The sequence below is a fragment of the Chrysoperla carnea genome, chromosome 2 (assembly GCF_905475395.1).
Source record: "Chrysoperla carnea chromosome 2, inChrCarn1.1, whole genome shotgun sequence".
NCBI lineage: Eukaryota > Metazoa > Arthropoda > Insecta > Neuroptera > Chrysopidae > Chrysoperla > Chrysoperla carnea.
Window position 1 is genome coordinate 2,249,266 of NC_058338.1, and position 25,510 is coordinate 2,274,775.

At 29.6% G+C, this 25,510-nt stretch overlaps 2 protein-coding genes across 2 annotated transcripts; both read left to right on the forward strand.

Annotated features, from left to right (window-relative positions):
- The first annotated feature begins 983 nt into the window (after positions 1 to 983).
- LOC123291721 (phosphatidylinositol-binding clathrin assembly protein LAP-like) lies at positions 984 to 7,149 on the forward strand. The gene is made up of 4 exons (XM_044872112.1): positions 984 to 2,094; positions 2,844 to 3,181; positions 3,504 to 3,731; positions 3,794 to 7,149. Exons 1-4 carry the CDS (start codon positions 1,196 to 1,198, stop codon positions 4,204 to 4,206), a joined length of 1,878 nt encoding a protein of 625 aa, XP_044728047.1. The 5' UTR covers positions 984 to 1,195; the 3' UTR covers positions 4,207 to 7,149.
- Positions 7,150 to 15,769: 8,620 nt separating this feature from the next.
- LOC123293371 (M-phase inducer phosphatase-like) lies at positions 15,770 to 18,721 on the forward strand. Its single transcript, XM_044874164.1, has one exon. The coding sequence runs from the start codon at positions 16,311 to 16,313 to the stop codon at positions 17,850 to 17,852; it is 1,542 nt and encodes a 513-aa protein (XP_044730099.1). The 5' UTR covers positions 15,770 to 16,310; the 3' UTR covers positions 17,853 to 18,721.
- Positions 18,722 to 25,510: the final 6,789 nt, after the last annotated feature.

The window sequence follows — 25,510 nt, forward strand, 5'->3', positions numbered from 1 at the left end:
TTTTGATTATTGATTCATTCTATTTGTATCAGTATCACAACTATTTTATATTCAAAATAAAATGTTTTTTATTTTTCTTATTAATTTTATAGATTTTTTATTTCATTAACTCCTCCTTGTAGTCAGCATAGGTCAATTAAGAACACTCAAGATGTAATTTCATGATGACGCTTGACGGTGGCTTTGAGCGACAAATTAGGATTTCACCTAGCTGAAAAACTAGACCTATGTGTAGCTTCAAATTTAAAAGATGTAACTTCATGGTGACGCTTGACGTTGACTTTGAGCGTCAATTTAGGAATCCACCTAGCTGAAAAAACTAAAACTATCTCCAGCGTCAAACTTGAAAAAGAAGCGACAAAAAACAAAAAAGTTTATGGTAATGATATACAACTATATTCATACTGGATGCTGAATATGATTATCAATTGTTCCAAAAAATTATTTGGAAATGGCAATGAATATCCAATACTCTCATAATTAATCCTGATAATAAAAATAGGATATACTTTTCTATAAAAAGTCAGTATAGGCCGATCTGCCATCTGGATGGAAAAAAATCTTCAACAGCGTCAAATCGTAAAAAGCTAAACATCCAGATGGCAGCACGGCCTTAAATGACCACGTGACTTATGATGACTTATGTCCATCATGAAAATACACTTTAAGGAAAAACTTGTACAGATTGAGGTTCACTTGGGCGTCATACTAAAGGCGTAAACCGCTCCGAAATGTCAGCTGAAATTGAATGAATCATTGATTACTGATGATTGTTTTGAGTTTCATCAATGAAGTTTTAAAGAGCTTTAAAAAGCTAACATTAAACGAACCATAAAACTATACTAAATACTTGTCTAGATCACAGACTTATATACTTAACCAATCTATGACTACAAGTCTATGATTCGGTAGTATTTCTATCCCCTAGCGGATAAATTCGTAATTAAACCATAATGACATGACATTGAAAATGAGTTCACATATTGTATTGATTCATGTCGTAAGTCGAACTACACAAACTATTTAACTATTCAAAAAAACACTCCGGGTGACTCACGTTAAAAATTCTTGACGAATAACAATTATTCGTCAAAAGTCGCCTTCAACAAAAATTTTTGTGTAAGTTCGCAAAAAAACAAAAAAAAAATACAATCGAAAATTTCGGAACGTGTGAGAGAAGTGTGCTGCTAAAAAAATGGCTGGACAAACAATAAATGATAGATTATTAGCCGCAAAACATAGCATTGCTGGACAAGGCTTAGCAAAATCCGTATGTAAAGCAACCACCGAAGAATTATTAGGTCCAAAAAAGAAACATTTAGATTATTTGGTTCATTGTACAAACGAACCAAATGTTTCGATACCACAACTGGCAAATTTATTGATAGAACGCTCTCAAAACTCTAATTGGATCGTGGTTTATAAGTCGTTAATAACGACCCATCATATATTGTGCTATGGCAATGAACGTTTCACTCAATATTTAGCTTCGTCGAATACAACATTTCAATTGAATAACTTCATGGATAAAACCACGATAACGGGTGCACCGGGAGCTTCACTTGGATCGTTACCAACGGGTGGTGCTGGTGCCATTTCAGCGATGAGTAACCTTCGAACCGGATACGATATGTCACCGTTTATTCGTCGCTATGCACGTTATTTAAATGAAAAAGCGTTATCATATCGAACGGTTGCTTTCGATTTTTGTAAAGTGAAACGTGGCAAAGAAGAAGGAACGTTACGTACAATGCCAGCGGATAAATTATTAAAAACATTACCCGTTCTACAACAGCAATTGGATACGTTGCTCGAATTCGATTGTACAGCGAATGATTTAACGAATGGTGTTATAAATATGTGTTTTATGTTGTTGTTTCGTGATTTAATCCGTTTATTCGCTGGTTATAATGATGCGATTATTAATTTATTAGAAAAATACTTCGAAATGAATAAGAAACAATGTCGTGAAGCGTTGGACTTGTATAAGAAGTTTTTAATACGTATGGATCGTGTTGGGGAATTTTTAAAAGTTGCTGAGAATATTGGTATTGATAAGGGAGATATTCCTGATTTAACGAAAGCTCCAAATAGGTGAGTATAGCTCATAATTATTTATTAGGTCGTTATCGTTTAATTCAGCGGTCGCGGTAAGGTGTAAGTTGATATTACCCCATGGCGAAGACAAAAAAAACAAGTGAAAACAAACAATTGACTGAGTTAATTGTTAAAATACTACATTACACATACAAACATGTGACACATACATAACTGATAATCAAGTATAGTACATATTATAAAATTTCCGCATAATTGGCGCCCTCACGGGTAAACAGTGATGTTTACGAAAAAATGTCTCAAACAAAAGTTGTTTAATTTTCGATAAGGAACATTAATATACGGTATTCTAAACTCTCACTTGAAATATTTTTAAGAACACTCTCGTTTAAATTACCATTTTCCTCAAAGCATTTTCTAAACTGAACCAATTTTGAAAAGCATCACCATTTTTTTGGTTTTTTCGGGTACGGAACCCAAAACTCGCACTTGAAACATAGCTAAGAACACTCTCTATTAAATTTTCTTTAAATCGAAATAAAAAAAATCAAAATCGGTTCATCCGTTTAGTCGCTACGATGCCACAGACAGACAGGCAGAAAGACACACACACATAACGGTCAAACTTGAAACAACCCTTTTTTTTAATTCGAGGGTTAAAAAGGGATAAATTAAAAACTGTTCTGAAATAAAATTTGTTTCGGATGTATTTTCGAGGAGAAGATATTTGCCTTCAAAATTAAGAACATCGACGTCCTTTTAATATTTTTTTCTCGCATTTATAGTTTATTGGATGCTTTGGAACAACATTTACAATCATTGGAAGGGGGTACACCGACAGCACCCTCGGGTGGTCAAAAACATGGACCAAAAGTTACACCATTCGTTACAGCAGCTACAAATGAAACACAACAAGCTTTGGCCGAAGAAGAAGCGATTTTAAATCAATATAAAGCGGCCACAAACTCAACAAATCCGTTCCTTGAAGATGCTGCTCCAGCACCACCGCCGCCTGCAAGCAATACAAATCAACAAATTCTTGATTTATTTGGAACATCTACTACAGTACCGGCACCAGCTGCGAACACTTCGTCGAAAGCTTCCGATGATTTGTTACAATTGGGTATATACAAATTTATTTAAGTAGTCCGGCGGTATATGACAGTATAAAGTCACAATAAACACAGTTTTAGGGCCTCTTGCGGGGGAAAATTGTGATTTTTTTGACAAAAAAGATTTCATCATGAAGAAAATTTATCACAGGTTCCGTTTACTCAAAAAGAACATTACCTTATGACGGCGCTTTCCAAAAAGAAAGCATTAAACAACATTTACGTGATACAAATATTATATTTATTATAAATTAGTTACTAACTTGACTAGCCACCCTTACTAACCCCCCTCCATCTTATAATAAAATGATACTAATATAAACTCTCAATTAGGTAATCCATTTGCGGATATGTTTGCGCCCACATCTCAACCATCAACTCAACAAACCGATTTATTTTCAAATTCAAATTGGACAACTACGGCCGCAACAAATGGATCAGTTGATACAAATTTAATTTCAGTGTTTGATTCGACGAATAATCAAAGCACAACTTCAATGTTCGATGATCCAATGAGCATGCTTAAAACAAATAATACAACAATGCTACCAACTCTAGGAGGTAAGCAATTTTAATTTGTTTAGTCTGTATGGTATTTCATACATATTGTTCATCTTCCCTAGGTGCTCCTGGAGGACAACAACCCATGATTCCGAATCTACAACAACAAGCACCTCAACCAGTCATGGGTAATGCGATCCCACAACAGAAAAAAGTGTTAACCGGTGACCTCGAAAGTAGTTTAATGTCGTTATGTGAGAATTTAACAATTAGTAATAATGCAAAACCATCGGCCGTACAATGGAACTCACCAAAGAATCAACCAAAACCAACAATGCCTACCGCTGGTGGATTCGCTCAACCAACTGCTGGGGTTGTACCACCCGGTGGTGCTAATTATCGTCCAATGATGCCTGCAGCCGGAGCTCCTATGCAATTTAATGCATCGGCTGGTGGAAGTCCACGTATGGTACCTCCAACAACAAATCAACAACCAAAATCTGATTCATTGTTTGATCCATTTGGTGATTTGTAAATTTTCCAAAAAATTAGAAAAGTTAACGACCCCTTGTCCTTCCCCCTAGTGTATATACCTAGAGCATATATTTATATAATCACGTCTTCATCATAGCTTCTCATGTGTCTGTGTGTGTGTGCGCGCGTATTTGTATATAATTTAAAAGATCTCAAACTTAAAATGGATCTCATGTTGGGTTTTTTTATGGAATGTATACGGAAAATGATTTCTCGATTTTTCAACAAGATTTATGAAAGAACAAGTATTTTTAACGGAATAATTGTGAAACAAAATGAAAGACCCTTGGAAGTGATATGAGAACTTCGGAACGCCTAAGATTGTACTCAGACCATTTCTGACTTGTAGTACCAGAAGTACGTTCTTCCCTCCATCTAAGGTTGGCCTTTTTCAGAATATCCTCTTTCAAGAGTAACTTGTAGTTCGCAAATGGAACTCCCGGGTATTTATGGATGCTTGTGTCCGGCAGCATCGTGCCATTTCTGGCAAGCTCGTCGATGTCACAATTTCCTGGAGTCCCGGTACACATACCAGGTCTACATTCATTCGTTCCGCCAGTTCATTTAAGGACGTACGGCAGTCCTGTGCTACCTTTGACGTTAGATAGACTGAGCTGAAGGATTTTAGAGCCTTTTATCCCTCGGAGTATTTCAAATGAAAATTCGAAATGAATCGAGAAAGAAGAAGTTCGAATAGAATATTAAACTGTGCTGCACACAAACGCACAGCCCAGCTATGTATGATTTTTCTCATCGATTTTAGAATTAGAAGAACAAAATATTTATTTTATTTATTAAAAATTTCATCGTCATTCAAAGTGTCTCTCTCGTAAATCTATAAGAATTAGATGTTATTCAATTTTTTTTTTAATTATGAAGGATCCAACACAAAACCAATGTCCAAAAAATACAGGAGTCTTATTAAGTGGATTTAACCCTTTAGCTGCTGCTGTAAATTTCTTCATTGAGAAGGGTTATTGAAAAAAATGTCCCAAGTAAAAATTATTCCACATGGATGACATTTGAAGGTCATAAAAGTGCTCATTGTGTACTTTTTTGACATATTGATTTTGTGTACAGAGTGTTCTTTGAAAAATGCAAGCTAAAAATGCTTTTTTAAATATTTGTTGAACCCTTTGTAAGTGACGTCACAACGATTCACACACTAGTCATACTAAAAAAAAAAATGGGCGTACAACGATGTTATGCCCTTTTGCAAATTTAACACGTCAAATGTGACACTATAAATGTTTCTCTAGCAAACGGGTTTATCCTAAGTATTTATTGGGTAGTAAATTATTATTAAATATATTTATCGGTTTTTTTAGGATTCTAAATCGAATCCTTATTTATTTATTTTACTTAAATTTATTTATTTATTTATTTAGAAATGAAAATATAATTAGAGCACGCGCTTCTAGATAGATTCTAGGTATATTTATATATAGAAAAAAACAAATTATGTGTATACTCTCTAAGGTTAATGACACACGTACGGAAAAAAACGACCAAGCATTTCATTAGCATTCAGAACGATTGAAAATTTGAGAGGTTTCTTTGAGGATCAGAATTTCTCTTTAAGGGTGACTAAAAAAAATTTCGACTTTGATAATAATAATAAAACATAAAAGGGGTACAACAAATGGGTTCCTAGCACCTAGGGATCTATCACTCGAATGCGCGACGTCTCCGGGTAGCGAGACTCTCCGAGCTGCTGTTTTAAGTAGGTGAAAAATGGGATTCTTTCGAGATACTACGCAGAAAGCCGTAACCTCTCAAATTTTTGACCGTTCTTAAACATTTCGAATACTTCTGAATAATCAAACTTGGTAACGAATCTAAAAAGAAATCTGTGTCATTAATCTTAATAATTTTCGTTTTTGGTTTTAACCGAATTTTTTCGATATTATTATTTTTTTTAAACCGATTAAAAGTATTAAATAGTTTACAGGGAAGTCTTCACTACAAATTTTCACGTATGGTGCTTTTGTTTAAGTGAAACGATTTTTTAAATTTTAAGAGCTTTATATATTTATTAGGAAAACTTTTGAAAGGTTTCATTTTACTCTAGACACTCGACAAATACAAGGTAATTCATTTTAATCGATAGACCCAAATATTTTCAAAAAAAATTATTCAGATTAAAGTGGGACTTTCTCTTCTAGCATCGGATTTGATCTAGGTCTTCTGAATCCTTTAATAGTTAACTCAGATCTTAAACAGTAAGATACAGAAAAACACTTTAAATGACATAGTTCTGTGGAAAATGTGACTTAAAAATATATCATTATTGAACTTAATCGAAAGAAAAACTTTAAATAACCTAAATCATTTTTCTTTAGGTAGTGTGAAAAGTAATATGGACATATTTCTAAGTCACATTTCCTCCGAAAGCTAACGATTTTCGAAAAAAAAATGTTAAAACAACCAAGAGAATCAAGTCGAATCTGATGTCAGAACATGATGCCCCCTTCATTCTGAATTATTTTAGAAGGTATCCATCGGTTAAAATGGGTACCTTCTAACTGTAAAAAATAAAAGTCGTGTCAAACCAAATTTTAAATTCGAAACTTTTCATAACTTTTTACTTATAATTTTTTTATGGTGCTTTAATATTTCAATTTTTATGACAGCGATCAAATTAAATCGCTTCATAACGTCTGATAAGGCTTTAAGACCTCGAATAATAAACGTCCAATCAATATATTGTTTTATGTTGAGTCTAAGCCTTAATTTCTCGTTCTAACTCTACGAGAATGACGTGTATATGTTAACCAGGGCTTTTAACAAGTTTTGATGGAAGTCCTAAATTTTAAAATATATTTTTTATCAATTTGTGAGTGAAGAAAAATTAATTATTCCTGTAAACTTGAGAGGCTTTTCTCGAATTGTTGTTAAAAAAATTTATGAAAAATATTCATCACCATGGGTGTGAATTATCTTGGTAGCCTAAGATATAAATTATCTCATGTATATAATATATATATATATATATAACTTAGAAAAGAAAATATATATAATTATTACATTTAGTTTAGGAAAAATTTTACATTTTTCTTTGTATTTATGAAAAGAATGATTTTCCTAAAAAAAAAAATTCATTCTCATACAAAGTTTTCGTTGCTGAATGTTAATAGTGGGATAAAAAAAATTGTATTTTTGTAGATTATAAAAATGTCACAATTTTGGAAAGGTCTAAATTAGAAGAAAATAGCATAGTCGAATTTTTACTGGATTACTTTTACTTGAGGCTTTTCTTTGTTTCCAAAACGATAAAAAAAAGGACCACAATACAATTAAGGTAGTATGGTAGACGGGAAACAGTTTAGTGAAATCAGAAATCATTTTTTAATTGTTTTTTTGAAAAATTTTTAATAACTGAGAGTTGCAACTCGCTCACTGGCAATAATGATTTGATACTACTTAAAACTGGAAGTGGACCCGTTTTCTGTTGTTCCACTTTAGACTAACAGACTGGTGATAATAATTCGTACTAATTTAAACAGTTAACTGACCTGTATTGAATAGTTTCAATTTAGACTACCAGGTCAAACAATAGTGATTATTTGATCGTTTTGAGACAAAGAAAGACCCAGAAAATGAAAGTAACGGATGCTTGAATCGATACTCGTAAATGTAATAAATATGTATATTAAAAAAAAAAATTAACTGTTGGATCTCTGTATGGTATTATTTTATATTTTTTATTTAAAACAAGAGTTCTGTAATTTGAGTACACCGGCAATTTTTCCATGACAAATTATTGCACAAAAATTCATCATCACACGTAAACCTCAAAAAAAATTACAGAGCTTATAATTTATTGAAGGGAAACTATACGGGGATGTTTACGATTCAATTATTGCCTGCCAAAGCAGTAGGCGAAATACTATTACGCTAGATACAAGTACAGATGGCAAAGGGTGAAGAGGGCCCCCACACAATACATTTCGGTTAAAATTTTTTGAAAACTAAGGATTAAGGTAGTTTTGATCATGCTGATCAAAATTTTTTATGGGCTCAACCCTCAAAAACCCTACCAACAACAGGTATAACATCTAGCCTTGTTATTTTACGTAACACATCCTCTTCATTATAAAAAAAAACAAAAATTAGCCTAGTCCGAAAAAAAAAGTATCAAATTAACGAAGAAAAAAAAACGATGAATCTCAAATTCTCAAATGAATTCTTTAAATAATCCTAAAATATTTGGCTGTGTTTTTTGATTTATCTATTTATTCAAAATCTTTCGTCATTAAAAAAATTTTTATAGTGATACATTCCTTCGTCCCTATACCCTTTTTATTTTTCGCATAACCTTCCGTACACACCTCCCCTCCCTTAATTTAATTTTAGTGTTTATTAAATTAAAAAGGTTTGAACTGATTTATTTAAACAATTTTTCCAAAGTATTTATTTATTAATATTTATTAGATAAATAATTTTAGTAATTTATATATATTTTGTTATTTAATATTTAAAACTAGTCCCCTTTTTTTTGTTTTATTTTAATTTACAAAATAAAATAATTAATTAATTTTTTTATGTTTTATTTATTTTTATTTCGAAAATTCTCAAGTGTTCTAAAACTTGCCGTAATTTCACCCTGTAATAAATAATTTCTAAGCTGTCGTTAAAAGATCCATTTTGGGTAAATATTGCTTCCAAAAGTCTCAATCAATTATAAGCATGGAGGGTAGAGAGAAGGAGAACGATCGCTACGCGCTAAACCATTAGCGCGCCAGGTCCCTGAAAATTCGTCGGTAAGTAGTATCTGCGAAGTTAGTTGTTTATGAGTATAAGTAGATGAAGTTAGTTGCATAATGTACAAAATTAACAACAGAGTCCGCTTTTATTGAGACAACTTAGCGATCGCAGCGCCTCACTTATTTTATCCGTATTTCTGGGACACTATTTCCTACAGCGATCGTTCTCCTTCTCTCTAACCTCCATGATTATAAGCGTTAACCAAACGAAGCCATATTTCCATACCATTTTGTCATAAACGATAACTAACAAGGCCTTTTATTGTTTACCGTTGTGTCAGCAAATTTTTGAAATGTCTTCCTACTTTGACGTTTAAAATCATGACGTCATCATGAAAATACACCTTAAGTAAGCAAATATGGCTTCTATTTGGTTTGATGTCACCCAACGCCAGCGTTTTATGACACATTCAGGTTTCAATGGAGGTGAGCCTTATTTATAGAGGCTATCGAATTCTTTTTTAAATAAAAGGCACTTATTTCTTCATTTTATTTTGTAAAAACTTGACTATTTCTAATTTTATTAAAAAAACAAATCAAATTATAAAATAATATGCAATATTAGGCTAAAAAAAACAATGACATCAAATTTTGTCAAAATAGTAGATTTTTTTATAAAATAAATTTATAAATAGATCGTTACGAACGCAAATTTTGATTGATAAAAATATTTGGGTCAAATCAATTATAAAAATGTTCAAATGTCATGATTTTGCGACCCATTCAATTTATACATCAAGCAACTTCCTGGTTAATGATTTTTATTCATTGTGCCATGGGGGACTACTCAGTAATTTCGCTGGTGTTCCATTTGCATCGAAGTGCGTCTTACATTCGCTCCATTTTTTGGTGCAAAAGAAACACTATTAACATCTTATTTTTGACAGATATTTGCAGTGGCGGATTTAAGGGGTGCTCAAATGGGAGTTAAAAATCATCTAAACTATAGTTTCAGTTTCCCTAGGGAAATTTTGCCCACTGTACGATTTTCCTTAAGCCCGCCACTGGATATTTGGTTACATGTAGTTGAATCTCCTTGTGTAGTCTCCATGCGCTGTGCACAGAATCGAATTTAGCGCCACTTTTGCATAATATTAAGGAATGCATATTTTTTTATTTCTTTGAAATTACTAGTTTATTGATTAAACAGGGTTTGTAAGAATTTTTTCCAACATCTGATCATTACACATGAAAAAAATCTGTTTTCTCACCAAAACGCCGTTAGTGATAGTTAAAAATTAAAATTTAAACAATGGTCGTTTGTTTTATTAAATATCTCGTTGTTTATAAATACAACATAATTCTAAAAATAATTAAAACTTAAAATTGACTGACCCATTTGACATTGACCCATTTTTTAGACCTAATCTAAGTAATAACAACTTAAATATTATTTTTTTAACGATCTATTTATTAATTGATATTTTTATACCGTACGTTCAATTGAAAAAAGTTTATGTTTTCTTTTTATCCTGGGAAAACGACTCATTTTTCCATAAAAATAATACCATAGAGCTGCAAGTTGTTGCCAAATGATTGATCGCAGTAGAGAGAGAGAATAGATAAAGTAGGCGCGAATATCTGCAGAGACAGATAAAGTAGACTCGTATTGCTTTCTTCGCCTCTCTTATAATCCTTCTCTTTCTAGCTCTCCCCCTGCGGTCAAGAATTCACTTAATGCGTTTCCTATGTCTATACAGCTCTATGATATTATTTCTATGCATTTTTCTCATAAATATTTATGTAAAGACTTGTTTTTTTCTTAAGATAATTCGGTTTCATAAAACTTTAATTATTGAATGTATCCGGTGTATAGTGTGTTTCATGATAAATACTCCTAATTTAAAAGAGTGAAAGATTTAATGAAAATTGATAAAGTATAGTTAAAATAAATGACATAAAAAAGATATTTTTCCAAAATTTTATTTATATTAGTTTTACTTATAGTAAAATTGTCGAAAATCGTCGATCATCTTGAATGTTTAGAATAAATGTTAATTATCTCGATAAATATTGATTTTACGTGAAAATTTTTTCACTAAAACTCCTGAGAACAATATTTCTATAACAACTTTTATTTGAAACGTTATTTTTCAAATTTTAAACGTTTAACGTATTTAATCATTTCTTTTTACTTCGTATAATTTACTTACAGATGGCGAGACTATAATTCGAGATATACCGTAAAAAGTAATTTGACTTTCAAAAAATTAAAGCCAGCGTTAAATAATAAGCAAAAAATCTGCAAAAATTTATAGTCGTACAACCAAAAATCATTCCTAACCTCAATCATTCAGTTTTTGAATCTCTAATATCTTTTTAAATTTGAAAAATTTCGAAAAAAAGTTCCTACAAAAGTTATTGTTCAAAAAATATTGTTCTCAAACAATTTTGTTTCCATTTTTACATAAAATCAATTTTTACTGAGATAATAATGACTTCGCCTGGAAATCAAGATGGCGACTACTAATTTTGAACTTCAAGAGAGGAAAACTTACTTTTATTAGGAATTGGTGATGATTCAAATAATTTTTTTTTAATTTCCCTAGGTTTTTCTTCTTTATGTGTTTTTTAGAAAAAGAAAATCTATAGATGAATGAAATAAAATCGATCACTATTTAAAAAGTTAGGTTATCAATGAATAAATCTGCAACACCTAGTAATAAAAATTTAATGAATATTAATTATGATTGAAGAAATAAATAATAAAATAAAAGGCAAACAAATGAAATGAAATCAAACTCATGACAATATATTAATAATTATGCATATTTAATATTTAATATAAAATAATATTGTTCAAAAATATTTAAAAAAATTAAAAAAATAAAAAAAGATTGCTTATATCTATGTTGTAAATAAATTAATAAAAAGAGTTTTTTGTTTATGTTATTTATTTGAAGTGTGTGCAAGCAAGTCAAGTGTGTGCGTATTTTTAATGGTTATGACCTATTTGACCCCATTTCAGTCCTAATTATCAATATTAACCGCCTCAATATTTTTTTTATTATTTCATTTTATACAAGAAACGATTGTTTTAACTTTAGATTCTCAAAATAAAAAAAAAGATATAAGATGTATACTCAATGTCACAAAAAATGCTCGTTTTAAAACATTCTAAGTGTTACTATTATAACATAACATATGATGCGTACGCTTAGAATGTTTTAACTGTGGCACTTTTTTTGACAGTGAGTGTACTAGCACTCGACCCGTGTGACCCGTTTTTACATATAAATTTTGCGTTTATATTTTAAATTTTAACATGTGACGTCATAAAGTTTTAGAACACTCCCCCCTCCTTGTCATACAATGGCACATTTCGTTGACTCCTCCCCCCCGAATAGTGTGACGTGATTAATGGATGATCTCTAATATGACAAATTCGACATCAGGAATTTGATTATTGACTGAGTTTTCAACAGTATTTTCTAGAATTTCGAACTCAAATTCACTTTTTACGTCCTGACAACCCGAAATGGACTAATTAGGTGATCCTATGAGCACCTATACCAAAATTTTGTTCGTAACATCAATATTAAATCAGCGTTACAAACTTGGAACTAAAATTAGTATACCTTGATATCTATATCTTTCAATTTCATATATAACAGGGTATAAAAAAATGCATCTAAAACAGTTCGTTATCAAAAAAATAAACCGTTCCAAAACTCACACAAATTTTTATTCTCTAATCTCAAAAATAATCGTTATAAAGACAAAATTTTTTATATCAGATAAAACTTCAGTTAGTACTTTAGCAGTTAATCGTTGTGTGTGTTAAAAATCGTTGTTTGATAAAAAAAATAATATTTGTTATTAATTTTTTAACGGTTTTCATAAATATTGTTTCATACTGTACTGAATGTAAAGGGTGTCAAAAAACAAACGTTAGATTTGAATGGTTTACAAGATGAGTCCTTCGGATCCAAGACCCAATTGACCTATGTTGCTCATTTACAAACTTAACCTCAGTTTTTACATCCAGAGCACGCTATAAAAATTTCAGCTTGATATCTCTTTTCGTTTTTAAGTTATCGTATCCACGGACAAACAGATAACGGGAAATGAACTAATTAGGTGATTTTATGAAGACCTATACTAAAATTTTGTTCGTGGGCAGCAATATTTTTAAGCGTTACAAACTTGGGACTAAACTAAGTATGCCTTGATATATATATTTTGGAACATCTTTTGTATACCGGTTTTTGAAAAATTCATCAATTAGCCTATTACTTGTTGCGTTAATTTTGGGTCACCCGTTACAAAGCACAGTGTTACAGTGTACGGTCGTAGTCGTATGGATGATTTAATATTCGTTAGATAAACAGTTTTTGTGTCCTGTTTTTATATAAATTACGTTACACATTTATTATTATTTATATTTACTTGGCCATAGACGTACGCACATTCATTTACATAAGAGGGTCTTACACTGCCACTCAATTCACGTCACACAATATACAATTATTATTATTATTAATAAATTCTTTGTGTTTATACAAGTAAACTGGGCACTTTTTACACCCTGTAACGTATAAGAATAGTTTTATTAACTTTGAGTTGAGACATAACTATTGAAATAAATACAACGATACTCGAAATAAAATTGTATATTAAGAAATTTTATTTATAGTACAATGAAACTCAATGTTTAAAAGGAAAAAAGTGTTGAATCTTTGACATTTTCCACAGTTGTTTATCAGGTTGCAAAAAATAATCGGCCACTCAAGGGGGTGCTGAACTCTCTTTTTTAGAGGGTAGTTTGGGTTTTTAATCAGTTTTTTATAAATTACAAAAAGACTATGCATCAATTAAAAAAAAAGTGCAAAAATTGGGTTTATTTAATGATAAGCTGAACAATTTTGGTGATAATGTCTGGAATTCTGTAAGAAAAGCTTTTATTTTGGAACGATTATGGAGATACTTCGAAAAATATTTACCTAATTGTCAAATGAGCTGGATTTATACTTCTGGATCCTTATTATTCCGAAATAATCCATAAACACAAAAATCTCATTGAATTTTCGTTTGAATGACAAGTTTTTGAGATATCTAATGAGGAAATTGCTTTAGGATATCCTCCTCGGATTTAAGCTGATATCTCAGAAAATACTTTACAACTTATTAAAATAGCCCAATTTTTTGGGTCAAAAAATCCTAAAAAATCAGTCTTCAAAATCGGAGGAAAAAATTTCATGTAACGTGATATATAGGGTAATTTTAACCCAAAAAATATATGCTATAATTAGGGACAAAACAAAATGAAAATTTAAAAAAAGTATAATTTTATTTTACCTGGAATCAATTTTAATACAGGTAAAAAATGCTCCATTTACATGCCATCTTTTGGCTTGAACAAGACGTGTATTCTCTTCCTTTTTTCTTCGTTCAAGTCTATGATTTTGGCGCGATTTAAAATTGATAATTTTTGCGCCAAAAGTGTGAATAGGTCATTGAAGCCCTTTTGTATAAGACGTAGACAGTTAAACTTGTTTAAATTTGACGTAAATAAAGAACAACTTCTTTAAAATTTTATTTCAAACCAAAAAAACTTTGTTCAAATTTCTAAACTGTCAAATAATTACTTATCAGAATAATCTTCGAAAAATATCTTAAGTAATGAATTTCACCAATTAATTTAACCTTAATTTAAATGGAGAATTTTAAGCTATTATTCGATTTTTATGTAGGATATTATAAGCTTAATTCAGAGATTGCACCTTCGTAGCTTTTGAGCAAAATTATGCCGTATAATCATAGAAAAAGGTTTAAAAAAATGGTTTTGACACTTAAAACGAGTGACATTTTTTTTATTTTCTACAAATTCAATTTCTTGGACACCAAAGTTTTTTCCTAAGTTGCGCCCTCACGGTTAAATAGTGATGTTTCCGAAAGAATGATTCAAATAAAAGTTATTAATTTTTTTATAAGGAATGACTTTTACATTTAAACTTTTGTTCTATCTCTAATTGGTTTACAAGAAGGATACTTCTCCACTCTTATTTCCACTCGTAAATAGCCACACACACATAACTGATATTTCCATATTAATACATACTACAAAATTTTCACCTAGTTAGCGCCCTCGTGGGTAAACAGTGATGTTTACAAGAAAATGTTTCAAACAAAAGTTGTTTATTTTTTTATAAGGAACATTTTTTACATTTAAACATTTGTTCTATCTCTAACGATTTACAAGATGAGTCCTACGGACCCAAGACCCAATTGGCCTATGTTGCTTATTTACGAACTCGACCTCACTTTTTACGTCCTTAGCACGCTTTAAAAATTTCAGCTTGTTATCTCTTTTCGTTTTTGAGTAATCGTGATGACAGACAGATAGAAAAAAACTGATTAAAACCTCCAACTACCTCCCAAAAAAGAGGATTAGGTACGCTCCTGAAAGGTTGACTTTTTTTATAAAGTGTTTACATCCTAATAAATAAAATTTCAAAGATGCATTAATTTTTTTTCTTATTTAATTTTTGATTAGACTAAAACGTATGAACGCCTATGATGATGGTAACCAGCAAACATATTAATATGAAACTACATTCATTTATATTTCTAATCAACGGTTGAATTGAATCAAGCAAGTTTCAATTCATTTTACGAACAGCATTTATTTTTTTAAATTTTAATTTCTTTTGATTTCTTTGACAACGATCATGTTTTAATCAATAAATCGATTGAATATTTGACGTTGAAAAGTTTAGTGATATTTAATATTTAACAGTTGTGTTTAAAAGCGCGCATTTTTATTTTTTACCGGTAAATAGTTAGAGTTGGGTTTTTGTTATTTACATGAAATACCGCATACCAGTTTTACAGCTGGCTGAGCAGTCGTTCAGTTGTTGACCCGAACCCTACACTCAAGTCAAAATCATTTTATATTATTTTTATTTTCATTAACTAAAAATAAATACTTCCCTTACGAAAATCTGTACGACAAGGCTACGAAAATATTATTTTGGAAAAAAAAGTTTTTGTTTGAAGTTTTATCAAGTGAAGTGGTTGTTTTATGGTTTTACTGTTTTTTTTTTTGTATAACGAATAAAAAAAACGTTAAAACTTAATGTGTGTGGGGGGCGAAATTAATTCTTAAATAAATGTAGAAGAAAAATTACCTAAACTTTTCTTCGAAATAGTGCAATAGAAACATTTTTCCGAAATTTTGTGTAAAAAAAAAAAAAATTAAAAAACTCTAAAAAGTAACCGGGTGAACGGGAAAAAGAGTGAAAAACATTTCGATCTATAAAAATTTTGTGCAATAAAAGTTTTTTTGTTTGTTTTACGTGTGAAAAAAATTCGCGGGAACTTTACCCACCCAAAAAAAATGTCGGACACACAAAATAAAAATCTGCCATTTTTTGGCACAACAGAATTTTCACCAATGACTGAAATATCGAAAAATTTAAGTGGTACAAAAATAAGTAAAGTGTGTGGTACGCGAAAACGTCGTTTATCGTTAAGTGATGAAGAAAATTTTGTGAATTTCTCGACGGAAAATTTTACGGAATTAGAAAATTTACCACAACGTAAATGTTTTCAAGATATCACAAATTATTGTTCGCCTGCTAAACGTATGCTAAAAACATCTTCGACAATTACGTCGGCATCGTTATTAGATAGTGATCCAAGTGGGGAAATCTCATTTTATGGTGGGGCAACACCTGAAACACGTAGTCCTGAATGTAGTCCAGAAATACCAAAAAAGTTTACGACCACAGATCATAGTTTTAAAAGTTCACGATCGTTATTTAGTTCAGGTTCACCGTTAGAGTTATCGAGTAGTGGACGATCATTATTTCGAGGTCTTTCCGATTTCGAACATTCCAAAGATGATGAATTTATGTTACTTGAAGTTGATGATCTCGATGAAAACGAAAAACTACCATCGAACTTCAATCAACTTGTATCCGGTAACATTCTATCGAAAACTTCACCCGAAAATAATAAAACACCAAAAGTACGTAATCGTTTATTCGAGGACAATTCACAAACACCGTTAACATGCAAACAGCGTACATCACCGTTAAAATTCCCGTTAAAACGTTCGAAATCGTTGTTCGATAACGAAACGATGTTGTTGAAACGTTCGAAAACTGAAATATCACATCCAGTTCCATTACCGCCTTTATTACGACGCTCGATTTCAACGAATTGTTCACCGAATACCGAAATTATGTCGGCGGTTTATCGTTCGACAATCGAACCCGATTTAATCGGTGATTTTAGTAAACCGTTTATTTTACCTTTGGTTACTTCTGGACAACGACATCAAGATTTAAAATCAATAACAGCGAACACTTTATCGAAATTAATTCAAGGTGATTTCATCGAAACAGTTCAATCGTATAAAATTATCGATTGTCGATATCCATACGAATACGACGGGGGACATATTAAAGGTGCGATTAATTATTTTACCAAGGAACAAATCGAAAGTGAACTATTTAAAACGAACATGATCAATAATTCGAACTCGTCGAACAAACGTGATATAATAATATTCCATTGTGAGTTTTCGGCACAACGTGGTCCGAAACTATTTCGATTCTTACGCGAGTTGGATCGAAATTATAACAAAGATATTTATCCAGCACTCTACTATCCCGAAATCTATTTGTTAGAAGGCGGTTATAAACGATTTTTCGAACAATTCAGTAATCTCTGTGAACCGATCGCCTACAAACGAATGGATGATCCTGCTCATGAAATGGAATGTCGATTGTTTCGAGCACAAAAACGTCATAACAGTTGTGCGAATATTCAAGTCGAAACACAATCATCATCGTCGACGGCGGAAAGTAATTTAAGTTCGTTGCAAATGGGAGCTCGAAAATTGTTATCGAAACGTAGTGCGTTAGAATTTTGAGAAAAGACTTAAATTTTTTTTTGTAAATAGTTCTTTTTTTTGAGGAGGAGAAATATATTCGAGACGATTCGGAGAATTGTAAAAATGTGAGAGAAATTCTCAATTTTTGTGTCCTGTAAATAATTTTTGTATTTTGAAAATTTTAATATTAGGGTGGCGATTGAAAATTTTGTAATATTAGAAATATCTAAAAGCCAAAGCAAAATCCGCCATCTTGGAAAATACATTTTATCAAATATCTCGTGAACCGTACATCTCACGACAAAAATGGATGGGTTATTTTGTAATACTTTTATTTTGCGCTACACCTCTTGCACTATTAGAAAAGAAAAATTCAATCGTCACCCTGTATATCGATTTGGGTCCGTAGTTATGTGGGACCCTTTTTTTTGAGCACTGTATTTTGTATATTTAGAGATGTGCAATTTTTTTTCTCCTTTTTAGGTTCCATTTATGCTCATGTTTTTAATTTTTATCAAATTTTTCGTACTTGTAAGTAGTCCAGGAGAATGAAATAAACATTTGGTTTTGCGAAAATTATGTTATCGAGATTTTTAAAAGTCGAAATTGTCGTTTGTTTTGTAATTACTGTGTCCAAATGCGGAACTTTTAATGTTTTTGAGAAATAATATCCTTCTTGAAAGCGTTTTGAGGTTATGGGCTCATTGGCATGAGTCTCAGAATTCCAAAACCCAAACTCGGCAATCCAACGTTGTTAAATCACATAATTTACCGCGAAAATGTCGTAAAATTAAGATCTTGCGTTAATTTCTCGAAAACATTGTAATGAGATTATATACAGGGTGTCTTTCTTAAGTTGACATATGCTTGTAGCTCGAAAAATAACTGATAATCGATAGATGAACATTTTCCATTAGAAATTTGTTAATGATTAAAAAAGTAACAATTTTTATTCGAAACATTTCCCTCGATTAAATTTATCGAGTTTCAAGTGTATATCAACTTAAAAAAGAAGCACTCTGTATATAATCTCTTTGATTTCAACTATCTTGCTATTTCTATTGGACTAAACAAAATGGTCCCCACAAAGTGGATTTTTGTAAATATATTTCAAAAGAAAATTTTGTTTAATATTTTAAGTATTTTATTTGAGTGAATTTTAGTTATAGCAAATTTTTTTTTTTTGGAAGTGATTTTGGTGTACGTAAAATTAAATCAGGGATTGAAAGCTCCCCCGCCCAAAAAAAAAAAGGAAAAACATAAAATCTAAATTTTTAATAGAAAATTCCCCTTTTGTAAATAATTTTCCTCTAATTTCAAAAGAAAAACCAATTTTGAATACACAAAGATAATTTTAAAAAAAAGGACTATCTGTATCCAAAATTTGCATAATAAAAATCAGTCCTTTTAAGCTAAGTTCATTATGTTGTAAATTTTTTTGCATGCATTTTTCATGAAAAATTAGTTTTTCTAAATAGTTAAACTTAACGCGGAAAAAAAAAACGTCTGGGAAATTGAGAAAAATCTCAAGGAGCATCCTTTAAGGAAATTTCGAAAAAAAAACTAAATACTTATTTTGACCCAAACAGTACAAAAAAAACATTCCAGCTTGTTTCCTGGAACATTTTGACAACCAACTCTTTTTGAGGTACAATAATAATTAAGACTTTATATTTTCGAATTGTATTATTTTGAAGAAAAAAAAAGTTGCCATCAACTGCCATATTTTTTGTAAAACAAATAATTAAAATATTTTCTTAACCTAAAATTAATTAAAGACTGAAAATTTTTGATTAAAAAGAAAATTTAGTAACTCGGGGATTCCCCTCGATGGAATTTTATACGAAAATGTTTTTATTAGATTTAAATAAATTTTATTTTTAAACCATTATTAATTAATAATTTTTAATAAATAATATCGGAATTCTATGGTTCGTTATAGTATTGTAATCTGATTTTGGGAATTCTTAAAGCTCAGCCATTCACGAATTTTTTATTGCTGGGCTGTTTGCCATATTGTCATTTTCGGCCAACCAAAAAAGTTGTTGCATAAACACGATTCAAAGATTGGATCGTGTATCGGATTCTTTGTCAAAGAATCCGAAAAAACTTGACAAAGACTTCTTAGTTTTCGTCCCGATGTGTCAGATTTTGGCATTGTTCGAACCGCAGATTAGTCAATAATATAATACATTTTTATAGATATATTTTCAAAAAAAAATTTTAATTAAAAATGTTGCAGTTTTTTATAGTTTTTTTTTTTATTTTATCATTTTTTAAATTTATAATTTTACGAAATAAAAAATTGTGTTTTTTTTAAGGTTATGTATTTCTGTCATTTTAATGTATTTATATTTAATTATATATAGAATGTACGATGCTATAGCTAAAAAGAAATTTTTTTTTTATATTAAATAAATTGAATATTTTTTTTCAATTATTTCATGTGTTTTTCAATTTTTTCCCTCCATCGAATAATTAACGAGATCATTATACAGGGTGGACCCCGTTTTAACCTATCCTGAAAGATTATTAGTTGAGTTCAAGTAACAAAATGTAAGATTGAAGGGAATTTCTTTCGAAGACTTTCAATTAGGATCATATAAATGCCAGCTTGGACCCAGAACATATCCATGATCATAGATTACGTACGGCTTGATTTTTTACTTGTCTGAAATTCCATAGTCTAATTAAGGATGTATGAGCATGAAAACAATGTTTGATTTAAAGGCTCAAAATTTGTTTGTAGGTAGTCTTTTACTCAAAGAATATGTGGTTAAAATTTCAGCTTCCGTGTAAATTTTTAAGAAAAAAGTCATTAAAAATCGATATAAAATACATTGGCTCTTATGGAGGAATCTCAAAAAACGACATATTTTGGAAGTTTTTGATAATTTTCATTTGGAATGAATGAAAACAAATTAACAAAAAACTTTTTAATAGAAAGTAAACATATTAGCAATGAATTAGAAAAGAAACAAACTAAGTGTCACCGTCCATATAAGGGATGTAAGAGCAGGGTAGATTAAGGGTTGAAATTATTTTTATCTTATTTTCAATTTTGATGATGAATTTTGTTATAACTTCATGAATGTAGACGAAAAATAAGAATAAAATTTTTCGATATGTGTCTTGGTTTTCGAAATATCGAAAGCTAAATAATTAAACAAAATTTTCAATTTTGGATATTTTGAAAATTAAGCCAGATATCGAAAAATTTTATTCTTACTTTTCGTCTTATATCGTCAAGTAATAATATAAATTTATCATCAAAATTGAAAATATCTATTTTTAAATTTGTGCCCCCACTACCATGCTCATACATCTTTAATAAGCCGGAAAAGTGAGGAAACAACATAATGAAACATTTTACCATTTTATTGTATTTATAGGACCCTATGGAACATTCAGCCATTTTAACCAAGTCGGAAAAGGAAACGGGGTTCGTCTCAGTGGGGGACATTTGTGTTCAAAGTTTTTTTAATTTGTGAACACCCTGTACATTCGATGTTAAAAGTTAATAGCTGAATATTAATATTTTCGAAAGCAGAGTTTTTTTTTATAAAGAATAACTTTTTTTCGTAAACCTTATAATATAAAAGTTTTCTATATGTAGCCAACTTAAGTAGGGGACACCCTGTAAAGATCAGTGCTATGGACCAGGACCAATCACTTAAGTTTACCCGTGCGCCAAAATAAATGATACTGGTATGATTAGGGATATTTGAAAGGGATAAGAAATAAAAAGACAATTGAGAAGTATTCTTTTTTGATGATTAGGTATTTAACTGATTGGATTGATTTTGAACACATATTTCTGACAGAATGCTCTCTGTAGGTACGTTACTAAGTTATTTTTGTTTTGTTTTATAATAATTCAAATATTACTTAAATATTAATTACTTAAGTCTTACAAATAAAAGATGTCATTACTTATAACCTTAAATTATGTTTTTTTTTTTATAATTATTCCATTTTCTAAACATATATATATATATAATTCATAATGGTGGATTTTATATACTTTTTTTTGTTTATTAATTTGGTTTAAATACAATTTTTAATATTTAAATCTGTTTATTTATAATTATAATAATAATATATTTATATATCACCTAAAAATTCACTTCAGCTATATCTCATTTGAGCCTTACGAGATATTGCTGTGTATTTCTCAATTTTTGTTTGTTTCTTTTAACTTAAAAAATGACAGATAAAAATATTAACAAATCATAACCTCAAAATGAAGATATTTTTATTTTTAAGGTTATAATTAAGAAAAAAAAATCATTAATCATTTTCTTTGAGCCAATTTAGAAAATGTGATTTCAACAAAATTAATTATAATCTCAAAATGATTTCAAATATTTTCTTTTTGACGTTTTCAATTTAGGGTTAATATTTTTATTTATCTTTTAATTTAATAACGTTAAATCATTAACGTCACATCAATGGAAAAACTTTATTTTTCAATGATGTCACATATGATTACGTCACCGAAAAATTTCAACTACAATCTAAATTCTATCCAAAAAGAATTTCATAACAGATTTTAATAGAATTTTGAGCGTTTTAAACACTTTTGTGTGTGATTAAATTCTAAGTATTCTTAAATACATCGAATACAACTTTCTCGGTTAACTGCAGTACTAAATTTTTTTCTGTCGCAATGACACACTTATAGTACTTTTATCATGGTTTGTGTATAATTTGGGTACGTTCACAGTGCATATATTCGATGTATTTAAAAAAATATATATATAAAAAACAATTGATAAACAGTATGTCAAACATTTATATAAAAACATAACCTCGTTGAGGTAAAAAATAAGAATGAACAGAAGATTTAATAAATATTTTGTTTTAACATTTCATTAATTATAATTAATTAATTAATTTAATTAACAGGCAACACTCAACTTTACAAAAACTTTTAATAAATATATATTGCTAAGTTTGACATAGATTTTTTAATAATAGAACTCTTTTGTTTGTAAATATTTATTACTTTCATGATAACAATGAGAATATATACATTTAATTGAACTAATTCAAGTGTGCAGCTGATTAGCGCTTGTGAAATGAAATATACTGAGTACTGGTTGCTCATTCTAAAAAGTTACGAACCACATTAGTGTTTTTTGAATTTCAAAAAGGATTCCAAGCCCTATGTATCCAAGAGCTCTTCAATAGCCTAAAGTGGCATTGATATTGAGTCATCAATTTTATGGTAAATACAATATAAATAAAGCCATGAAAAGTTGTCTACTTTATCGTTTTTGTGACCTTATAAACTTTTTCTATGGAAAAATTGATATTCAATTATTTATTTCCAATTATTCGCGAATGCTTTGAATCTCGAAACTTTTTGAAGCTAAAGTTGTGAAGGAAAACAATCCTTTTTTAAAGATCTCTTTATCTTGAGAATTTTTGATAAAATATTTCATGTAGAAAATACATGTCCAAAAGTTTGAGTCTAATCTAAACATGAAGATTCTAAACTCATCGAGCGTGAGAGAAAATTGATAGCTTCAATAGCTTTAAAACTTGACATTAGAAGTCTATGATCTGTATCTTATGTAAGAAACCTATTTATTTGTGCATCAATAAGTTTAGGTTCTATAGACCTGAATGTTGCTTCTCTTTATTTATGTTTATTTATTATTGATAACTTGGAGCTGCAAGCTGCCAACTAACGGTAATAATTCGTACTAATTAAAATCGGAAATGTACCGTTTATCAGTAGTTTCAATTTAGACCACCAGATTACTTAAAATTTATCAATCATGTCTACAATAATATTTTACCTGGGAAAATATTTAAGATAAAATCTTGGTCTTGAAAAGATAAATTCGTAACATTTCAGATTGAATAACCAAATAATCAATAGAGTGTGTCATTTTATATGAAATTTATGACGTAAACGATCTCTTCAGTGTTTTAACAACATTTTTAAAAAGCGTGCTAAAAAAGGTATAAATATACTCTTATCATATGAAATTTCGTGATATTGACGAATCATGCCTTTCGTTTTTTTTTTATATTGAAAGTTTCATAGAGAATGACACCGGTTCTCTTAAAAAATTATTTGCAAAAATAAAAATAATTTGAAAGTAATTAACTAATTCGTGCGTTTTGATTTAATTTCCATTATGAAAATTGTTTATAATTTTCTTCACTTCCTTCAAAATCTTTGGTTAAATGGAAATTAAATCATGATCAAATTTCTCGTATTTATAAAGTTGAAGAAATTTGATTTTTTTTTTTCATGAAGATTCAATTTTCCAAAATTTAAGAAGAGTTTTGACATTTACGAATATTATTTTGATTTGAAAAATTGAATCAACAAAAGAACATATATATTTTAATAAAACTGACATCAGTGTGCAAAGTTCACAGCTTTTGTTTTGTATTACACTCATGTCCAATGAGCTGTGTGACGTGTGTTGTTCTTTAAGAACACACCCCAATCTCGTGTATTTCTGTGTCAATGACTTGGGGTACAACAACTGGATAATATGAAGAATTATGTATGCATTATTTATGGTTTTTTAACAACGATTTTTGTTTAATAATGAAAATATGTCACAGAAATCACATTTTTTTAAGGTATTAGGTATGTACGAAGAAAATTTTTCTAATTTTCATTATGTACGATTTTAGCGAATTCGATGGATGAAAATAATAATAAATTTTTGCTACTTATTTAAAAAAGAATTATTTAAAATTTCTATTTAAAAAATATACTAACGAAATTTTTTTTTTTGTTAATAAATAGATTTTTTTTTTCAATAAAAATGTTTGTGGCGTGTTTTCGTAAACTTGCCATATTATTTTTTAAATATATATAATATTTCCATATAAATACAAAAATTTTTCACTAATTTTATTTTAGAATCTAGAACTGAGCACGTATGTTCTTAAATGCACTTTGTGACATTTTAATTAAGAACGTCTTTTTTTTTTCAAATTTGAATTTCTACAACTTTGTTTTTTTTTAAGTAAGATCAAAAATTGACATTGAATTTTGTACTGTGTTCAAATTAAATGTTTTTTTTGAATTTAATTATAAATTTATTGTACTACAATTCGTATTATGGAAAAAAATTTCGTAAGAAAGTTGTAGAAATAATTTTTTTATAACAACTATTAATAATATCACAATAAAGAAAAAACATTTTTTTTTTTTTCAAAATTCGTTATACAATAGTTTGGATTATTTTAACTCTGTGACGTTTCTTGTTAGATTTCTTCATCTCCAGTTAACTTAATCTACTGATAAGTCAAAACCACAGTCTATATATATACAAGTCTGTTAACTCTATAAAAAATGCTTTCGGAAATTGATGTCCGTGTTAGTTCTCAAAACTGCTACATAGCAACGCCACCAGTATCGAATCCAAACTGGCCAATAATTTATTAAATTATTTATTAATAATTATTCTTATTTCAACAGATATTATTATCAATTAATTAAAATTATTGAGTAATTTAACGGAAATATAAATAGAATTTATGCAAAATTAAAACTTGTTTATTTATTTTAAATTTTTTACTAATATCGCTATTTGGATTCAACATATGTGGCGCTGCCTAGTGTTTAATAATGTTACTAAAGCATTTTCATTAAGAGAGCAATGATTTTTTGAAGTTAAATGACTTGTATATATTAAATGGCTGTGGTCAAAACTCAGATA